Consider the following 18,174-nt stretch of genomic DNA (forward strand, 5'->3'; position numbering starts at 1 on the left):
GCTTACAAATGCTTCTTCCTGCTGAAAAGTGAAAAGGACAAAAAGACAATAGGTATTATTTAGTGAAATTTAAGAGCTGGCTGTTTGAGTAGCTTAAGTGGCCAAATTTGATAAATAAGGAAGATATAAATGTTCCCATGCTTGAGCCAATTCTCCTCGTGAAATTCTTAAAGACAGGAAGGCATAAACTACTCCTTTCACAATCATAACAAATTGTGACTTACAACATACCCAATCACAGGAAGTACATGGCAAACTCTAAAAACTATGTTATTAGTGATTTGTATTCATCCAGTAGACACCTATTAAACACATACCATATAGTACAGTTGGTAATAAAGGTAGGACGGGTTGTCAATGGGTGTTTAATACATGGTGATAAACTATATTAAAAAAAAAACCTTCAATTTGATTTCTTAGGAAGTACACAGCTCTCCTAACTTCTAATTCTCTCTTTGAAAGCAAGCGTTCATCGTTTGAAACAGGTCTCTCTGTCCCTACTATTGTTTACTGACATTTTCTACATTTTAGCATCAGACCAAGTTTTAAAAATTTTTATAACTTGATTATCTTCTCCTTCCACGAAGCTGCCAAATGACTCTTGTTTATTTTGCCTCTCAGTTTGTCCAGATAAAGTTTATGGCTCACACAAATCTAGCCAGGTAGATACCAGTAACTCCACAGGGGGAAAGAGGTGAGTAAAAAAAGAAAAGCTGGAAGTCTTTTAATGTTAACATTTTATTTAAACCAGTACAAGCACCATGCTTAACAAAAGACTGTCCAAAATAAACATGCAATATGAACTAGCAGAGACTGAAACCACAGCTTAAGAAGTTGTGCCAGTTGTTGGTTTTGTTAAATGATGACAGAGAACTGTTAAAATTCACAAGACTAAACCATTAATGTTTCAAGCCTCCTGAATGAGATTATATTGGACCATCTAAATCAGTGGGAACTGCCCTGGCATGTTAATGATCTCAAACAATATTCAAGTAATTATATTTATATGAATTATACTCCAAAAAGCAAGAAAATACAATTTCTATCACAAGTTTACTGTATATGAGCACTGATTTGAAATGTCAAATGGCATAATAAAAACAAATTTCTCAAGAATATTCAGCTTGGGACCATTGGTTTTAAGCGGTCTAGAAGATTATTACATTCTTCCAGAAATATAAAATAAGATTTGTCCAGAAATGTTTGAAACACATCCTCACAAAAGTTGTAATGGCTCAAACTCTATAGATTCCAGTATTATCAGTCTATTGAACAAATAGGGAAAGCAACCATAGTAAGAATACTTGAATTGATAGAATACGAGTTACTCTCTACTTCCACCAAATATCAGCATTTAAACTCTTATGAAAATATCTATTCATCACTAGTCCACATATGGATTAATGACATTGCTCAGGTTTTAAAAGTAGTCCAAACATTTTTTTAAGTACACCTTCCTTAATATCTATATGGGTTGGGGGGAAACAGCCAAATTTAATTTGGCAATAAACTCCCCTAACTGGAAATTTTTAGCTAAAGTGTCAGACAAGGATACAGTTTATGGCTACATTTGACTCCTGAAAATAGGAGATAAAAAGGGAGGGAAAAGTGCTGACACACATTTTGCTACACAGATTTAGTAATGACAGTAAAAAATTTAGCAACACACTCTTAAACAAGAGTATGTTTAACTGCACTAGGCATTTAGTAAACTTTTAGAACTAGACAATTTGAACATTTATTTTAGAAGTCAATTAAACACAAACAGTCAACCAACTTTTTTCCTAATATAATTGTATCAGTACCAGAACAAAGTGATCACTATTCAAAACTCAGACATTTTGGAATTTCAGCATAGTAACCTGAGAAGTTTTCTTCATATGTTTTTTGTTGTCATGGAAACCATACTAAATAATACTGTGATTACCAGTTGGTTCTATTTTGACATTAGATGCTATGCAGAACTAATGCAGGGCCAACAATTTCAAAACTGACTTAGAAGACCATAAAGGAGGGTCCCAGGAAAAAAGCTGCTGCCAAAATGGATTAAGATTTAAGGCTGAATGGGAATGGCTGTACTAGAAAGATACGGAATGTAAAAACTGCAATTATGAAATATGGAGTTATTATTTGGGAAACGGCAGAAAAAGAGACACTAAATAGGAAACGTACTTGAAAAGAACAGTGCAAAATTTAGTAAGATGAAAGGGAAATCTATACAAATGTTTGAGAACACTTTAGAGCATGGGATTTGTAAAATCTCCCCATAGAACAGATGGAATAAAAATGTCCTACTGATCCTCTAACCTCAATCTGTTGTCTTGCAAAAAACATATTATTAATTAGGAGTCAGACAAGCTCAAAAAAGCATGGTTTATCACAGCTCTTTGCTCCTGTTAAAGAGAGTAGGGGAACTAAGAGTTCTAGTGTATGGCAGGTCAACATTATCTGACATTATGGAGGACCTCCAAATTTAAAAACAAACAAAACTAAAACATGCAAGACAAAATAAGGAACTTCATTAAAAAATACATTCTTGCAGCACTAGTTTCTCTTATTGCTGCAAATCAGGTGAAACAAAACCTCATTTCCTTCATTCAAAAACATTAACACTCTCCACTCACTTGGATTACATTTGCATTTCCACAGAATTATATACATGTTATTCTCCAACATCAAAATACCTGTTGAAAGAATTCTTAAACTTCCTGGGTGAGCTTTCTCTCTCTCTGGATATTGGAAAAAAGAATCCTTTCCCTCCAAGAACCAAAACAAACACCTACTCTAGCACTTCCTCATCTCCAACTTTCTATTGCTTCCTGACTTCTAAATTAGTGAAGCCAAACAGTGTTGGGAACAGAAGATGTTCTATTCAATATCGCGAAAATTCCAACTATCTTTACTTCTCACAGAAACCTCAAAAATAAAATGCAAAGAACATATGAATGGAAAACAAGCCAAAATTTAAATTTTGCTAGTTTTGAGATGACTAAGATATTCTTAATATAAGAATACACGCACCAAGTTTGGTTAGTCTTTAGAGTCTCTAGACCTATTATCAAATTCATGTTCAGTGGTTACTTATGTATTTGTTTTTACAAGTATGCCAAATATCAGAATCCTTGCTTTATGCCAAGAGTACCATCATCTAACAAGACTGGTTTAGTTAACTATTCAGGGATCCAGTTCAGAATATCTTCTGACATTTAGGATATAAGATGTGATTGCTATTGAAGTGTTGATGTTATTAACTATGGCCAAAGTTTTAAGATAATTTTTTCCTATGGCACAAAACTAATCACGAGTATACCCAAAATTATAACTCTCGACTGCCATATATTCATCAATGCAAGCAGATAGTTGGAATTTTTAAAATATGAAGTTGATTTTATTACAAATTTCAGATATACACATTAGAAAATTATTTTATTTGGACCCTTTAAAAAAGTATTATTTTCACCAAATCTGGAATACTGGCAGTGTAAAAGTCTTAAACTAACTTTAAAGCTAACAAATCAAAGGCACAGTATTAACACATTTAAAATAATTAGTGTTCACAGGACATTAAGAGGTGCTTTATAAATAAAGTGTTATTAACCTAGATTCAAAACTGTCTAGAAATGACATAAAAGGAATGAAGCCCTTGATTATTACAAACCACTGATTTCTAAGACTAAGATGCTATTTTCCATAAGGAGAAAAGCTAACAGTCATAATTCTATCTTAAAATCTAACTCCCCAACCTTAAAACTGAGTGATTGATGAACATAGTTTCTAGACTTGATTAAAAAGATACAGGAAACCAAAGAAGATACAGAATTCATGAACATACTTGTAATGCAGGTTACACAAAATTATTTCATGGCTCAATACTGGGTCACTCAAGTCTTTGACCCCAAATGAATTTCAATGATTTGACAAGTGATAATATGCTATTTTCATAAATAAACTGCTAATATCCAGTATTTGTCAAAAGGAGGCAACTGTTGTCTCTCACAATCTAATATATCCACTTTCCAATGGTGTCTGTAAATAGTAACAAATTCTGAACCATAAGTTATAGAAATTAGTCACAAGAGTGCAAAAAGTCCCTGGAGAAAAGTAGTCCACCTAACAATTACCAATATAAGGAAACACTTTACAAAGTTTCATTACTATGAAGATGATTTCCTCTTTGTTCAAACTTTGCACAAATGAAGAATTTTTCTTTACTGCAGGAAACAAACTGTAAGTAACAGTGCATTTTTAGGCATAAATAAGTATTTATGTCTGGTTCCAGTACGGTCAGGTTAATACATAAATACTTTAGAAACACAGAAGTTCACATTAGTGGAAAAATCCAAGTTTCTCACGTAACCATTCTTCAGTTAGGTCTTCAGTATTTCTTATTTCAAACACCTTTAAAAAAAAAATTAGGTCATACTTTGACATTCCAAAAAAAAAAGGCAAATATTTGAGGTTTTTTTATATATTAAAAAAATATTTTATATTTGAGTATTATATCCCAAATTATTTTTGGTTATATATTTGAGTATTAAACACCAAATTCTGCTTGCTTTCGTATTGTTTATGACTTAACCTGTATAAATCAGATATACCTTTTAGGTAGTACTTCACTTCTTTTAAATCCTAAGTACTCAGTTATCAAGTACAGCCATCAAGACAGCATTAAACCAAAACTCTCTCAAAAGCACAAATCTACAAATAGTCTAAAAGAGCAGTTCTGTAAATCTTATCTCCTGGAAGACATCCCAAGTATACACAACTAAAATCAATCTAGTGAGGAACTGAGGAACATACGCTGGTATTCCGGAGTCTGAATGTCAAATGGAAATATCGGATGGAGATCAGTCACAAATCTCTATCAAGAATCTGAATCAGGCCCAGAAGGTATAATGCCTATAGAAAAGCAATGTATTACAGCAGAAAGGACGGGATTTGGAGCCAGATGTGAATCCTAAGTCCTAGATAGATCCTGAGCAAGTCATTCATCCGCTAGGTCTGTTTTCCTATCTACAGAATACCTCACAGGGCTGTTGTAAGGATTCAATGAGATTATCTGTAAAAGTAACTTGTAAACTGTACTGTCTCAACTTCAGCACTGTAGGGCATTCCCAGGATTAGAACAGACTGGAGGCTGGTAACAGCTCCTTCTTAACTGCCCAAACCGTTAGAGCAACTCCAGTGCTCCCGTGTTACAAATTAGGAAAAAGTAACGTCTATAAAGCAGTGGTAACAATCACATGGGCTAAGGGGAAACAGCAGAGGGCACTTAAAGGCATTCCAGAGTTGATTATTAAGCACCCAAGGGGAAAATACTGATGCTGTTCTTAAAATAAAACTTGAAATATTGTCTGACACAGTTTTAGCAATATAATATTCTATTTCAAAACCTTACGTGCATATACCTTTTTAACTCAAACTAATATGTGGAAGTTAAATAAAGTCTGAGAGCCAAGTACCTCTCTTACCTTTAACTTTCAAAAATACCATAAAATAGGGACATATTAAATCTTAAAGCAAGTTCTCATATAAAACAGAATGTTCTAACTTTATTAATATTCTTAACAATTTTATATTTGGAAAAATACAATTAACTGCATAATACTGAATTCCAGCACAGAACGCGGTTCATTTTAGACTATGGTAAAGGGTTCTGAGAAACTTCAATGTTGACCTTTATCTATTAGAAATTATCTTATGGCAGATAAAATAACTTTCAATAGATTTAACAGTTACAGTGGCTTTCTAAAACTGCCTATATTTTGAATGTGATTTCTTCCAATCAACTTACTCAAAAAATACACTTTGGTTCAAATGCTTCTATCTTGTTCTATTTCCAGTTAACAAAAAGTTTTGGCTAACTTACTAATCTGGTCTAAATAACCTTCACCTGCATAAAAAATACTCCTTTAGACTATTTTAGCTATTGCTTTATAGTCTAAAGGAAAATATTGTCTCAACAAGTCAAATATAAATACCACCTTGGTTAGTTCAGCTGTCTGGACTAGCTTATTCTTACTCCCAGCATACATCATCTGTTGTTCAGGCTTACATCCTGGAAAAGAGAGATTAGTGCAGAAATGAGACACAGATTTTGAGAAAGTTATGGGTTATCATTATTTTCATTTTTTTTAAATGACACATTTAGGATTTCCTTTGCTATTGAGTTTACAGAATGTATAGGGGTTGCATTTTGAGTCTTACATTGCACACTGCCTACAGAAAGAGATAGTTAAGTTATAAATAAATAAGAACAAGTCTACAGGTTGGCAAAAATAAAGATTCTAGACATTTGTAGATCCTGACTTTTAGAGCCTTGCAAACAATTAAAAACTTTCTGCACTATCTTAACTTTGACACTAAATATCAAGATAAATTTTATGGATGACTAAAATACACGAGGTTTTGGGATGGTAGTGGACCAGTAGGGCAGGGAGATCTGCTCTGACAAAAGCTTCTCTCTGCTGATACATTAAGTTAAAAATATACTGCAGTGTATTTTGAGTGCTAAGTAAATGATACAAATTATAAAGTTTGGAGAATAGCTCAGTGAGTGCAGTTTTTATTGTGGGCCTGAACAGTGGTGACAGAAGTTCTGGTGATAATGAATTCCTTAAATAACAGTAACCCATTTTAATACCCAATGTAAATTACTCTAGGACCATTCTCAAGGTTATAAGCATATCACTGTTAACTACTATTTAAAAGAAACACAAATACATACAAGTATATGTGAAGTTCACATTTTTATAAGATTAAAATATAAAAAGAAAATACTTCTGATATATTAAAATGTCATGTTTCAAAATCCTTAAAATATATGTGTGATTTGAGTCAACAATTACATGTCTAGAAATTTATCCTAAGAAAATAAGTTCTAAGAGATGATGCTTCATTCTTTCTAGGGATGCATGCACACAGGCACATGGACATACACAGACACAGACCCTCCTCAATTTAGGTTATTCGACACTGTCCATCTTTAAAAACAGCATAAAATTTGTCTAGTATAAAATGGCTTAATCGGATCTAAGCCAAATATATGTTATTTAAAGAAATTCACTTACCAACAGGACTGGAGAAAATAAAGCACAGAGGATATGAAACTCTTCCATCATCATGTTGATATTTATAACTATACACAATGAAGGTTTTTCTCAAGTTAAAGAAACTAAAGTTACTGCTCTGAGACAGGTATTTACCAAAACCTGGGGAGCTACTGAGCTGCAAGTTTCTGTCCTATTCTTTTAGGCCACATCTTTATTACTATCTTTCCACAAAATTAAATGGATCCCAAGGATAAGTTATAAAATCACATAATCTCTCAAAAAAAATAACTTTTTAAAGTACTAGTTTAATACAGATTATTTTCTTCTCAATTTGTATTGTACACACGTTATAATAAAGGAAATAGTTTAAAAAAGAAAATTATTCATCCCATGAATAAACCAACTTTTCGTTTTTCCTAGTCTAGTATACGCATACATATTTTAATTTGGCTGTGATCATGACACAGAAGGATACTTTCAGATTTTTAACAAATGAGTTCACAAACAGGTCTGACCACTAAAGAATAAATCTTTTAAAGCACTAAGAAAAGGATATCGAGGTTGTCGTTCAGGTAGTTCATCTTTAAGTTCATCTGGTGAAATGCCCTGGCACCACAGAGAAAAGCAACTTTTAAACATTTTCTTACCCATAAGTCCTTAAGAGATACACCAAGCACCCATTCTACTAACAGTTATACATTTATTACCACATGCTACAAAATAAAATTTTATCTTACTAAATTATACATAAACTCGGGTTACTAAATTCTCAATCCAATCAAAGCCTCCTTCTGCCCACTTGGTCTAGCTCCATTTATTAACTAAATATGGGGCTGGGAGGCACAGATTGTATGCTTATGTTCCAGCTGTCAGGAAATACAGAATGACATAAGCCAGTATCTTAGCGGCAAGAAACAATGTCTGATTTCAGAAGAAAGAACTCAATTCTTTTTATTCTAGTTACTTAATTTGACAAATTAGATATTTAAATTGTAGGGTTTCAGGTTTTATGTACTAGTCAAGCAACTTAGAAGCAACTTATAAAGTTGACTCACTTCTTACTCGGTATACAACCCCAACTTATACCACTTTTTTTTTTTTTTTTTTTTTTGAGACGAAGTCTCGCTCTGTCGCCCAGGCTGGAGTGCAGTGGCCGGATCTCAGCTCACTGCAAGCTCCGCTTCCTGGGTTTACGCCATTCTCCCGCCTCAGCCTCCCGAGTAGCTGGGACTACAGGCGCCGCCACCTCGCCCGGCTAGTTTTTTGTATTATTTTTAGTAGACACGGGGTTTCACCGTGTTAGCCAGGATGGTCTCAATCTTCTGACCTCGTGATCCGCCCGTCTCGGCCTCCCAAAGTGCTGGGATTACAGGCTTGAGCTACCGCGCCCGGCCCTTATACCACTTATTACACCGGACTTCACTAATGCTTTTAAAGAAGGTAGTTAAATTAGCAATATAACATACTACACAATTAGCACATGTTTTTATGCATAATGAGCATGTATTTAAAGGAGGTTCAAAACTCATTTTAGAAGCACACGTAACTAATATAGCATCTTTTGAGAAATAATAATTACTTAACTAGAAAATTGTATTTAGTTCATTGAACAAACCTCAAGCTCCTCATCCAGTACCACCAGGCGTTTATCCTTGTCAATCTTCACTAAAATAAAAATCAATTATGAATAAGCTGGGATTCTAATGTGACCTTGATCCACCCAACCCACACAATCTCAGCCTTTTTTTCAGACATCTAAAATTAAAACATCAAGAAACACAAGCATAAAACTCATTCACAGTTTTAGTATACGGTTTATTAGCTAGCTTTGCTTTTCAAGCAGTCAGCTTTTAAAAGCTTTTACCCATAATTCCCAGTACCTAATTTGCTTATTTAGAACTTTATGTCAGTTTCTTACATTTCCTGTGTATATGAAGAACTTTGTAACTCAAATGCAACTTCTAGATAATAAGGTCTATATGCAACATGGTCAGAACTGCAAGCCTGAAAGGATAACTGTAACTGAGACCATGATATGCAACATGGTCAGAACTGCAAGGGAAAAAGTGCCTGATCAGGGATTAAAATAGAGAAACCTCAAAATTCCTGGCTTCTCCAAGGTCAGGATTTCATGGCACAGTATCATTATTCTGAGAAAGTGAATAACCAAATAGAAGTGATAGATATATTCAAATATATCTAATGTAATCCAAAGCTAAATGAAAATAAGTCTAGATACTCTATGCCTCTATTCTTTCCTGTTGGTCTGGCAAAGTTGACTGTGTTTGGTTTTGCACCAATTTCATAGTAAATCTTGTGAGATATAATATAATCTCAAATAGTTTCAGCTTTTACAGTAAAATAGCACTAACACACATTTTCACTTTGTTTTTTTTTTCACTTTTAAGAACCATATGTCGACATTGTAGTATTTATTTGTAATGAAATCAGAATTCATGACAAGTTGTCATGACCTCTGATTATATCAGATATGCCAGATGCATCTCTGTTAAGCATGGTCTCTAGAGTTTTACATTTTCACCCCCTCATCCTTTCCTCATCTTTCTAAATCACTACCTACATATTAAATACTGCCTATGAATACAAGGGAAATCTGCATAATGTCAGATATAGCTCACAGTGGGAGAAGCAATATGCAAATCACTCTTTCCATTTTCAGAAGACAGTGCCAGTGCCACTTAAAAGTACTCTTCCTGAAACCGGAGTTCAAGTCTACAACTGGAATAATGCCCAAAGTCACTCTGCACACAATGCTGAACTTTGTCATTTTAGGTGTAGGCAAAGGTTTCTTTTGAGGATGAATGGCCAGGCTATTTTTAGTCCCCCAAGAAGGATGGGTTGGATAGGTCACTGCAAATGGGAATCCTCATTTCCCAAGGACCAAGACGACCGCCTTCTCCAGAGCTGTACAAGCAGCTGAGAAAAGGACTATGGGGGAGGTGGGACAATCCACCTCTGTTCTGTGACATTAGAATTAGCTGTTACTTATTTTTTAAAGTGATCTAAAGGTGGTGGTGGGGAAATGAAATAGAGAAAATAACATTGCTTTCTAAGGGTTCAGTTCATGCAATGTAGCTACAAGATTGAAAACAAATTAAGACCATGTAACTTTGAAGCAATCACTTTTAGCTTACTTATAATAGCAGCATTGTTCGTTTCTTTGCGAAAACGAAACTTTCTCAGCTTTTCCACTAAATCTTCAGCAACATCACAAACAACCAAAGACTCGCTCTATAAAAGAAAAAAAAACACATATAAAATGCCATGACTTCAATATATGTACATGTTAAAGTTATGAAACCTAATACCTTTATAATGCATACTGACATTCACAAATGTCAATTAAGTGAAAGCATTAAAGTGAAATACATGAACACTTAAAAAAACTTTAAAATCAACCAACCTTTGGATCTATACTGCTTAATCCTACACATCTGTTCATCTCATATATGTAAGGTACACTAACTTTCTCTTTGGCTAATGAATGTCTCAAAAACCAGACACATAATAATGTGCAATCTCATCAGAATTGGAGAGGAAGAGAAGAATATGAGGAAAGTCAAGAATCACTGTCTGCTGTTAGAAAGGAAGTCAAGCATACTATTTTTATACAGTGAAGGAAGAACAAGAAAATAATCTGATTATACTTAGAATTAATAAATTATTTTTTGTCCTCACAATTACAGGGGAAAAAAACAATTCAAGCAACGTAAGTGTTAAAAACCCCGTAAGAGTAAAGACCAATATTTTATATTATAATTAAATGATTATGGAGATATAAAAAGGAGCTACTAAGAATGTGCATAAGAAATAAAAGCAGAGACAAAAAGAAACATTGCAATTGATACCACAGAAATACAAAGAATCATTAGAGACCATTATGAACACTACACTCCAACAAAATGGAAAACCTGGAAGCAATGGATAAATTCTTGGACACACACAATCTACCAAGACTGAACCATGAAGAAATAGAAAACCTGAACAAACCAATAATGAGTAATGAGACTGAAACAGCAATAAAGTCTTCCATCAAAGAAAAACTCGGTATCTGACAGCTTCACTGCTGAATTCTACCAAAGATTTAAAACACCACTTCTACTCAACTATTCAAAAAAACTGAAGGGGAGAACATACCTCCAAGCTCATTCTACAAGAACACCATTACCCTGATAACACAACCAGAGAAGTATACAACAAAAAAAGAAAACTATAGGTCAATATCCTTGATGAACATAGATATAAAAATTCTTAACAAAATACTAGAAAGCCAGATTCAACAACACATTAAAAAGATCATTCACCATGATCAAGTGGAATTTGTCCCAGGGATGTAAGAATGGTTCAACATGGGCAAATCAATAAATGTGATATATTACATTAACAGAATAAGAAAAATCATATCATTTCAAGAGATGCTGAAAAAGCATTTGATAAAATTCAACATCCTTTCATGATAAAAACCCTAAACAAATTGGGTATAGAAAGAACACACCTCAAAACAATAAAGTCCATATATGACAAAGCCACAGCTGACTGCACAGCACACTAAATGGGGAAAAACTGAAAGCCTTTCCTCTAAGTTCTGGAGTAAGACAAGGATGCCCAATTGTACCACTTTTATTCAACATAGTACTGGGAGTCCTAGCCAGAGCAGTTAGGGATGAGAAAGAAATAAAAGACATCCAAGTTAGAAAAAAAGAAGTCAAATTATCCTTGTTTATGAAAACATGATCTTATATTTAGAAAAAGCTAAAGATTCCATTAAAAAAAAAAAAACTGTTAGAGCTGATAAATGAATTCAGTAAAGTTAGGATACAAAATCAACATACAAAAATCAGTAGCATTTATATACAACAACAGGAAACAATCTGAAAAAGAAATCAAGAAAGCAATCTCATTTACAATAGCTATAAAAGAGCTAGGAATAAATTTAACCAAAGAAGTGACAGATCTCTACAATGAAAATTATAAAACACTGATGAAAGAAATTGAGGAGAACATACAAAAATGGAAAGATATTCCAAGCTCATGGATTACAAGACATAATATTGTTAAAATGTCCATACTAACCCAAAGTGATCTACAGATTCAAGGCAATCCCCATCAAAATAGCAATGACATTCTTAACAGAAAGAGAGAAAAGATCCTAAAATTTTTAAGGAAACACAAAAGACTGGGAATAACCAAAGTAATCCTGAGCAAAAAGAACAAAGCTGGAAGCATTGCAGTACTTCAAAATATACTACAAAACAGTAGTTACCAAAACAGCATGCTCCTGGCATAAAACCACACACACAGGCCAATGAAACAGAATAGAGAACCCAGAAGTAAATCTACACATTTATAGCCAACTGATTTTGGACAGAGATACCAAAAACAAACACTGGGGAAAGGACACTCTCTCCAGTAAATGGTGCTGGGAAAACCAGATAGCTATATGCAGCATAAAACCAGACCTCAGGCTGGGCGCGGAGGTCGAGGTGGGCAGATCATGAGGTCAGGAGTTCGAGACCAGCCTGGCTAACGTGGTGAAACCCCGTGTCTACTAAAAAATACAAAAATTAGCTGGGCGTGGTGGCTGGCGCCTGTAATCCTTGGGAGGCTGAGGCCAGAGAATCGCTTGAAACCCGGAGGCGGAGGTTGCAGTGAGTCGAGATGGTACCACTGCACTCCAGCCTGGAGACAGAGCGAGACTCCATCTCAAAAACAAAAACAAAAAAACAGAAACAAACAGACTGCAACTCTCAGCATACATAAAAATCAAATCAAAATGGGTTAAAGACTTAAATGTAAGACCTGAAACCACAAAACCACTAGAAAAAAAACACTGGGCAATTGCTTCAGAACACTGGTCTGAGCAGATTTTTTTGAGTAAGACCTCAAAAGCACAGACAATTAAAGCAAAACAGACAAATGAGATCACATCAAGCTAAAAAGCTTCTGAGAGCAAAGAAAACAATCAACAGAGTGAAGAGACAACCTACAGAATGGGAGAAAATATCTCCAAATTCTCCACTCAACAAGGGATTAATAACCAGAATATGTAAGGATCTCAAACAACTCAATAGCAAAAAATCCCCATTTAGTCCTAATAATAGTTAACATGTATCAAACCCTATCAGAGTAACACTGTTATATCCTTTACATAGATTTCCCTTTATGCTCAAAACAATCTCACGAAACAGATACTATTATTACTCCCATTTTGCAAGAAACTAAGGTTTAGAGAGGTTAAGTATCTTTCCCCAATTACATAGCTAGTGGAGCCAGGATTCAACCCAGGCAGCCTATCTTAACTCACTCTCTTAACCACTACAAAGGAGGTGGTGACAGATTGGATACTGGGGTTGGGGGTGGGGTGTGAGTAAGCAAAAAAAAAAAAAAAAAAAAAAAGGGTTACCAAGATAACTCCTAGGCTTCTGGCTTGTATAACAAATTGTCTTGTATAACACACAGAAGACCAGGTTTGAGAAGAAAGGGCATGAGTCCTACTTTGGACAAACTGAGGTGGCTTTGAAGCGCCCAAGTGGAGGAAAAGCTTCCCAGGGAATGGTAACTAAATATTGAAATATTAATATATAGATCTGGGGCCGGGCGCGGTGGCTCACATCTGTAATCTCAACACTTTGGGAGGCCAAGGCAGGTGGATCACCTGAGGTCAGGAGTTCCAGACCAGCTTGGCCAACATGGTGAAACCCCGTTTCTACTAAAAATACAAAATTAGGGCCGGGTGAGGTGGCTTACACCTGTAATCCCAGCACTTTGGGAGGCCGAGGTGGGCGGATCACGAGGTCAGGAGATCGAGACCATCCTGGCTAACAAGGTGAAACCCTGTCTCTACTAAAAATACAAAAACAAAATTAGCCGGGAGTGGTGGCGGGAGCCTGTAGTCCCAGTTACTTGGGAGCTGAGGCGGGAGAATGGCGTGAACCCAGGAGGAGTTTGCAGTGAACCGAGATCGCGCCACTATATTCTAGCATGGGCGACAGAGCGAGACTCCATCTCAAAAAAACAAACAAACAAAAAACAAAACAAAATTAGCTGGGCGTGGTGGCACATGCCTGTAATCCCAGCTACTTGGGAGGCTGAGGTAGGACAATCGCTTGAACCCGGGAGGCGGAGGTTGCAACAGCCGAGATCGCGCCATTGCACTCCAGCCTGGGCAACAAGAGTGAAACTCTGTCTCAGAAAAACAAACAAACAAAAAAGTACATACAGATCTGGATTGGATCTCAGAAGCAAGGTCTTCTGAGCTGTAAATTCACAAGTCATCTGAATATAGGTGTTAACTGAAGCCATAGTTTAGGATAAAGAATACATAATGGCAAATGAAGGATTAGGATGAAGCCAGGGACTCCTTCGAGCATTGTCCAGGGAAAAGAGAATAGTCTGCAAGGGAAATAGACGGACCAACAGGAGAAGTAGGAGGAGCTCTGTATCCCAGAAGCCAAGAGGGAAGAATGAAGGAAGGGAATGCTTCAAAAACAAGAGAGTGTAACACTCTGGAATGCAGCTGAAAGGTCAGAGAAGATGAAAACCGAAAAGAATCCATTCGATTCAGTGACCATGACAAGATCTATTCGATGAAAGTGGGTTCAGAATTGAGTGGATGGGCAGAGAGAGCAGTGTTTTGTTGTTTCTAATGAAATTTACGCATATTAAAAAACCTAATGGGATGGATCCAAAAGATCCTTAATGGCGATTTATTTAATTCTCCACTTTATTTTTATGCTTGGGGTCCATCCCATGTAAGAACAGAAGCCAGAGCCCCCAGAACCAACAAAACTAAAGCTTTTGACAATTACTTTAAGCCCAGTGCCAAAGCTTTGGGTCGAAAGGTTTCCAACTGCCACAGGAAAGCAAAGATAAGGAGAAATCCTCTGTAGGAGGCTAGGGAAAGGAGCAGACAGAAAGAAGCTAAGGTGAGGCCGAGAGAATTCAATCAGAATTCGAGTCCTCCCCCAAAATGCCGCCAGGTGGAAGATGCTCGAGGCCCACCAACCCCTGGAACCTGGCCACGGCCCTGGCAGGGAAAGCGGGATTTGGGGGAGCCCTCCGATGGGGCAGACTCCTTTCCCTCCAACCTACAGCTCAGAAGCTGAAGCCCTCCATCCCGAAGGGCCTTCGAGGGGCCTCCCCAACCCCCCTGCTCGCGGAGGCACCCTAGTCCCATGGCCAGCTGGGCGGGTCCACCCCGGGCCTGGCTGGAGGATGCTGCCCTGAGGCGCGGCGGCGGAGACCAAGTACTCTGGCTGTGGGCAGTGGCCAGCCGCTGGGGCGGAAGCGGCTGCCGAGCCCTCCCGGGCGCTGCCCGCCGCCGCCGGCTCCGGAAACCCGGAAAGCCCAGCAGGTCGGCTCGCCCAGCCCTCCGGCCCCCGCCCTCCCAGCGGCAACTCACCATTTTCCTTCCGGCCGTCAGCGGCCTGTCGCCTTCACTCGGGCGCCTTTAAGAATGGCACGGCGGCCGCCTCCCTTCCTGCCCCGGCGCCTGGCCCAGTCGCCCCCACCTATCAACGCGGCCTCAGCGGGCCGGCACGTGACCGCGGACGGCAGGAGGCGCGGCTCAAAATTAGCCAGAATGCGAGCGCCTGATTTTTTTTTTTTTTTTCCTCCCTGCGCCCTCTACAGGAGGATGCTCTGCCTGGCTGCAAGTGAGAAACAAACCCAAGGTGCATACTTAAAAGTCATGCCAGTTCTCCGGACCTGATTAACAGTCTTCAAGCTCTGAGAGCATGTTCCTGATGACATCAATGTTTTCAGTGGTAAATGTGTGTACTGACCGCAGCCTACCTTCCAAATTTGATCTCCCTCAAATCTAGGCACAACTCCTTTCCTCCCACCCTCTCCAGAACCCCACCTCTGACCATTGCTGCCTTCCAGGACTTAGTTAATATCTCTCTCTCTCCCTCTCCTTCCGTCTCCCACTCTCTCTCTCTCTTTCTCCCCCCACTCCCTCTCCCATTCTCTCTCTCTCTCCCTCCCCCTTTCTCTCTCTCTTTCTCTCACACACATTACTTCTCTCTCTCTCTCTCTCTCTCTCTCTCTCGTCTTGTTCTGTTGCCCAGGCTGGAGTGTGGTGGCACAATTATAGCTCACAGCAGCCTCAAACTCCTGGACTCAAGCAATCCTCCTACCTCAGCCTCCTGAGTAGCTGGGACTACAGCCGTGTGCCACCACACACCCGGCTATTTTTTAAATTTTTTTGTAGAGATAGAGTCTCCCTATATTGCCCAAGCTGATCTTGAACACCTGGCCACAAACAGTCTTCCTGCACGCCTCCCAAAGCGCTGGGATCACAGGTGTCAGCCACCATGCCCAGCCTCTTTTCTCCGTACAAGTTATTTATTGAAGTATGAATGAATGATGATTGGTGCTTCAGTGAACACTCTTATGGGCCACTGCCTAAGTAAACATCAAGAACTCTCTGTACCAGAAGCAGACTTAGTGCAACAACCAGATTAGAGGCATGAGCCACCACACTGATGGGGTGGCCTGCCCCTCCACACCTGTGGGTATATCTCATCAGGTGGGACGAGAGACTGAGAAAAGAAATAAGACACAAAGTATAGAGAAAGAACACTGGGCCCAGGAGACCGGCACTCAGCATACCAAGGACCTGCACCAGCACCGGTCTCTGAGTTTCCTCAGTATTTATGGGTCACTATTTTCACTATCTCAGCAAGAGGAATGCATCAGGAAAGCAGGATGATAGTGGGGAGAAGGTCAGCAAGAAAACATGTGAGCAAAGGAATCTGTGTCACGAATAAGTTCAAGAGAAGGTACTATGCCTGGATGTGCACATAGGCCAGATTTATACTTCTCTCCACCCAAACATCTCAGTGGAGTAAAGAGTAACAAAGCAGCATTGCAGCCAACATGTCTCACATCTCGCCATAGGGCGGTTTTTCTCTTATCTCAGAATTGAACAAATGTACAATCGGGTTTTATACCAAGACATTCAGTTCCCAGGGGCAGGCAGAAGACAGTGGCCTTCCTCTATCTCAACTACAAGAGGCTTTCCCCTTTCACTAATCCACCTCAGCACAGACCCTTTACTGGTGTCGGGCTTGGGGACGGTCAGGTCTTTCTCATCCCACAAGGCCATATTTCAGGCTATCACATGGGGGGAAACCTTGGACAATAACCGGCTTTCCAAGGCAGAGGTCCCTGTGGCTTTTTGCAGTGCATTGTGCCCCTGGTTTATTGAGACTAGAGAATGGCGATGACTTTTACCAAGCATACTGCTTGTAAACATTTTGTTAACAAGGCACATCCTGCACAGCCCTAGATCCCCTTAAACCTTGATTCTATACAACACATGTTTTTGTGAACTCAAATTTGGGGCAAAGTGGCTGGGGCAAAGTTACAAATTAACAGCATCTCAGCAAAGCAATTGTTCAAGGTACAGGTCAAAATGGAGTTTCTTATGTCTTCCCTTTCTACATAGACACAGTAACAGTCTAATCTCTCTTTCTTTCCCTACACACACCCAGCAGAAAATAGTATTTTAAAAATACTCAAAAACAACAGACAAGACTAGAGTCTACCGGCAGGTGTATTATAATATTTCTCTCTTCAGTCTCTCATTTTTATCAGAGACAAATCAAGGTAGGACCAATTTGTAAAATAAGTTTTAGTTGTATTATACTTGGCCTTATTATTTGTATAAAGTGCAGCAAGAATAATTATTTGCCATACAGGCTCTCTTTTAAATTGACTTTGTTGGAACTTTTTCCATGAGGAATCTCAGATGAGACTTTTTAAAGCCTTGAGCAGGCTGGGCTGCAAATACCTGTATAAACTGGGTGAATTCCTCTCCTCTGGACATCCTAAGATTACTTGGAGCTTCTGGGCCTGTTAGAAAGTGACATTATTGGATGGGTGCAGTGGCTCACACTTGTAATCCCAGCACTTTGGGAGGCCGAGGCAGACAGATCACTTGAGCCCAGGAATTCGGGACCAGCATGGGCAACATGGTGAAACCCTGTCTCTACAAAAATTACAAAAAAAAATAGTGGGGCATGGTGGTGTGCACCTGTGGTCCCAGCTACTCAGGAGACTGAAGTGGGAGAACTGCATGAGCCTGGGATGCAGAGGT

At 38.2% G+C, this 18,174-nt stretch overlaps 1 protein-coding gene across 2 annotated transcripts; it reads right to left on the bottom strand.

Moving 5' to 3' along the window:
* Positions 1–720: 720 nt before the first annotated feature.
* On the bottom strand, positions 721–15,729 carry GMFB (glia maturation factor beta). 2 transcript variants are annotated; one of them, XR_003120472.1, is made up of 8 exons: positions 15,475–15,729; positions 10,208–10,304; positions 8,668–8,717; positions 7,609–7,658; positions 7,071–7,153; positions 5,985–6,058; positions 4,185–4,398; positions 721–4,136 (listed from the first exon to the last, which is right to left on the bottom strand). XR_003120472.1 is itself a non-coding variant. In XM_025391891.1 (7 exons), exons 1-7 carry the CDS (start codon positions 15,475–15,477, stop codon positions 4,327–4,329), a joined length of 429 nt encoding a protein of 142 aa, XP_025247676.1. In that variant the 5' UTR covers positions 15,478–15,729; the 3' UTR covers positions 721–4,326. The 2 variants fall into 2 exon arrangements, 1 of the variants encoding a protein (XP_025247676.1); XM_025391891.1 differs by having other exon boundaries at positions 721–4,398.
* Positions 15,730–18,174: the final 2,445 nt, after the last annotated feature.

This window comes from Theropithecus gelada, chromosome 7b (genome assembly GCF_003255815.1).
Source record: "Theropithecus gelada isolate Dixy chromosome 7b, Tgel_1.0, whole genome shotgun sequence".
NCBI classification, from domain to species: Eukaryota; Metazoa; Chordata; class Mammalia; order Primates; family Cercopithecidae; genus Theropithecus; species Theropithecus gelada.

Coding starts and splice junctions, on each gene's coding strand:
- GMFB (XM_025391891.1), bottom strand. Junction 8,718..10,207: donor GAACAATGCTGCTATTATAA/GTAAGCTAAAAG, acceptor TTTTTATTTTAG/TGAAGATTGACAAGGATAAA. Junction 7,154..7,608: donor CTACCTGAACGACAACCTCG/ATATCCTTTTCT, acceptor CTTGAGAAAAAC/CTTCATTGTGTATAGTTATA.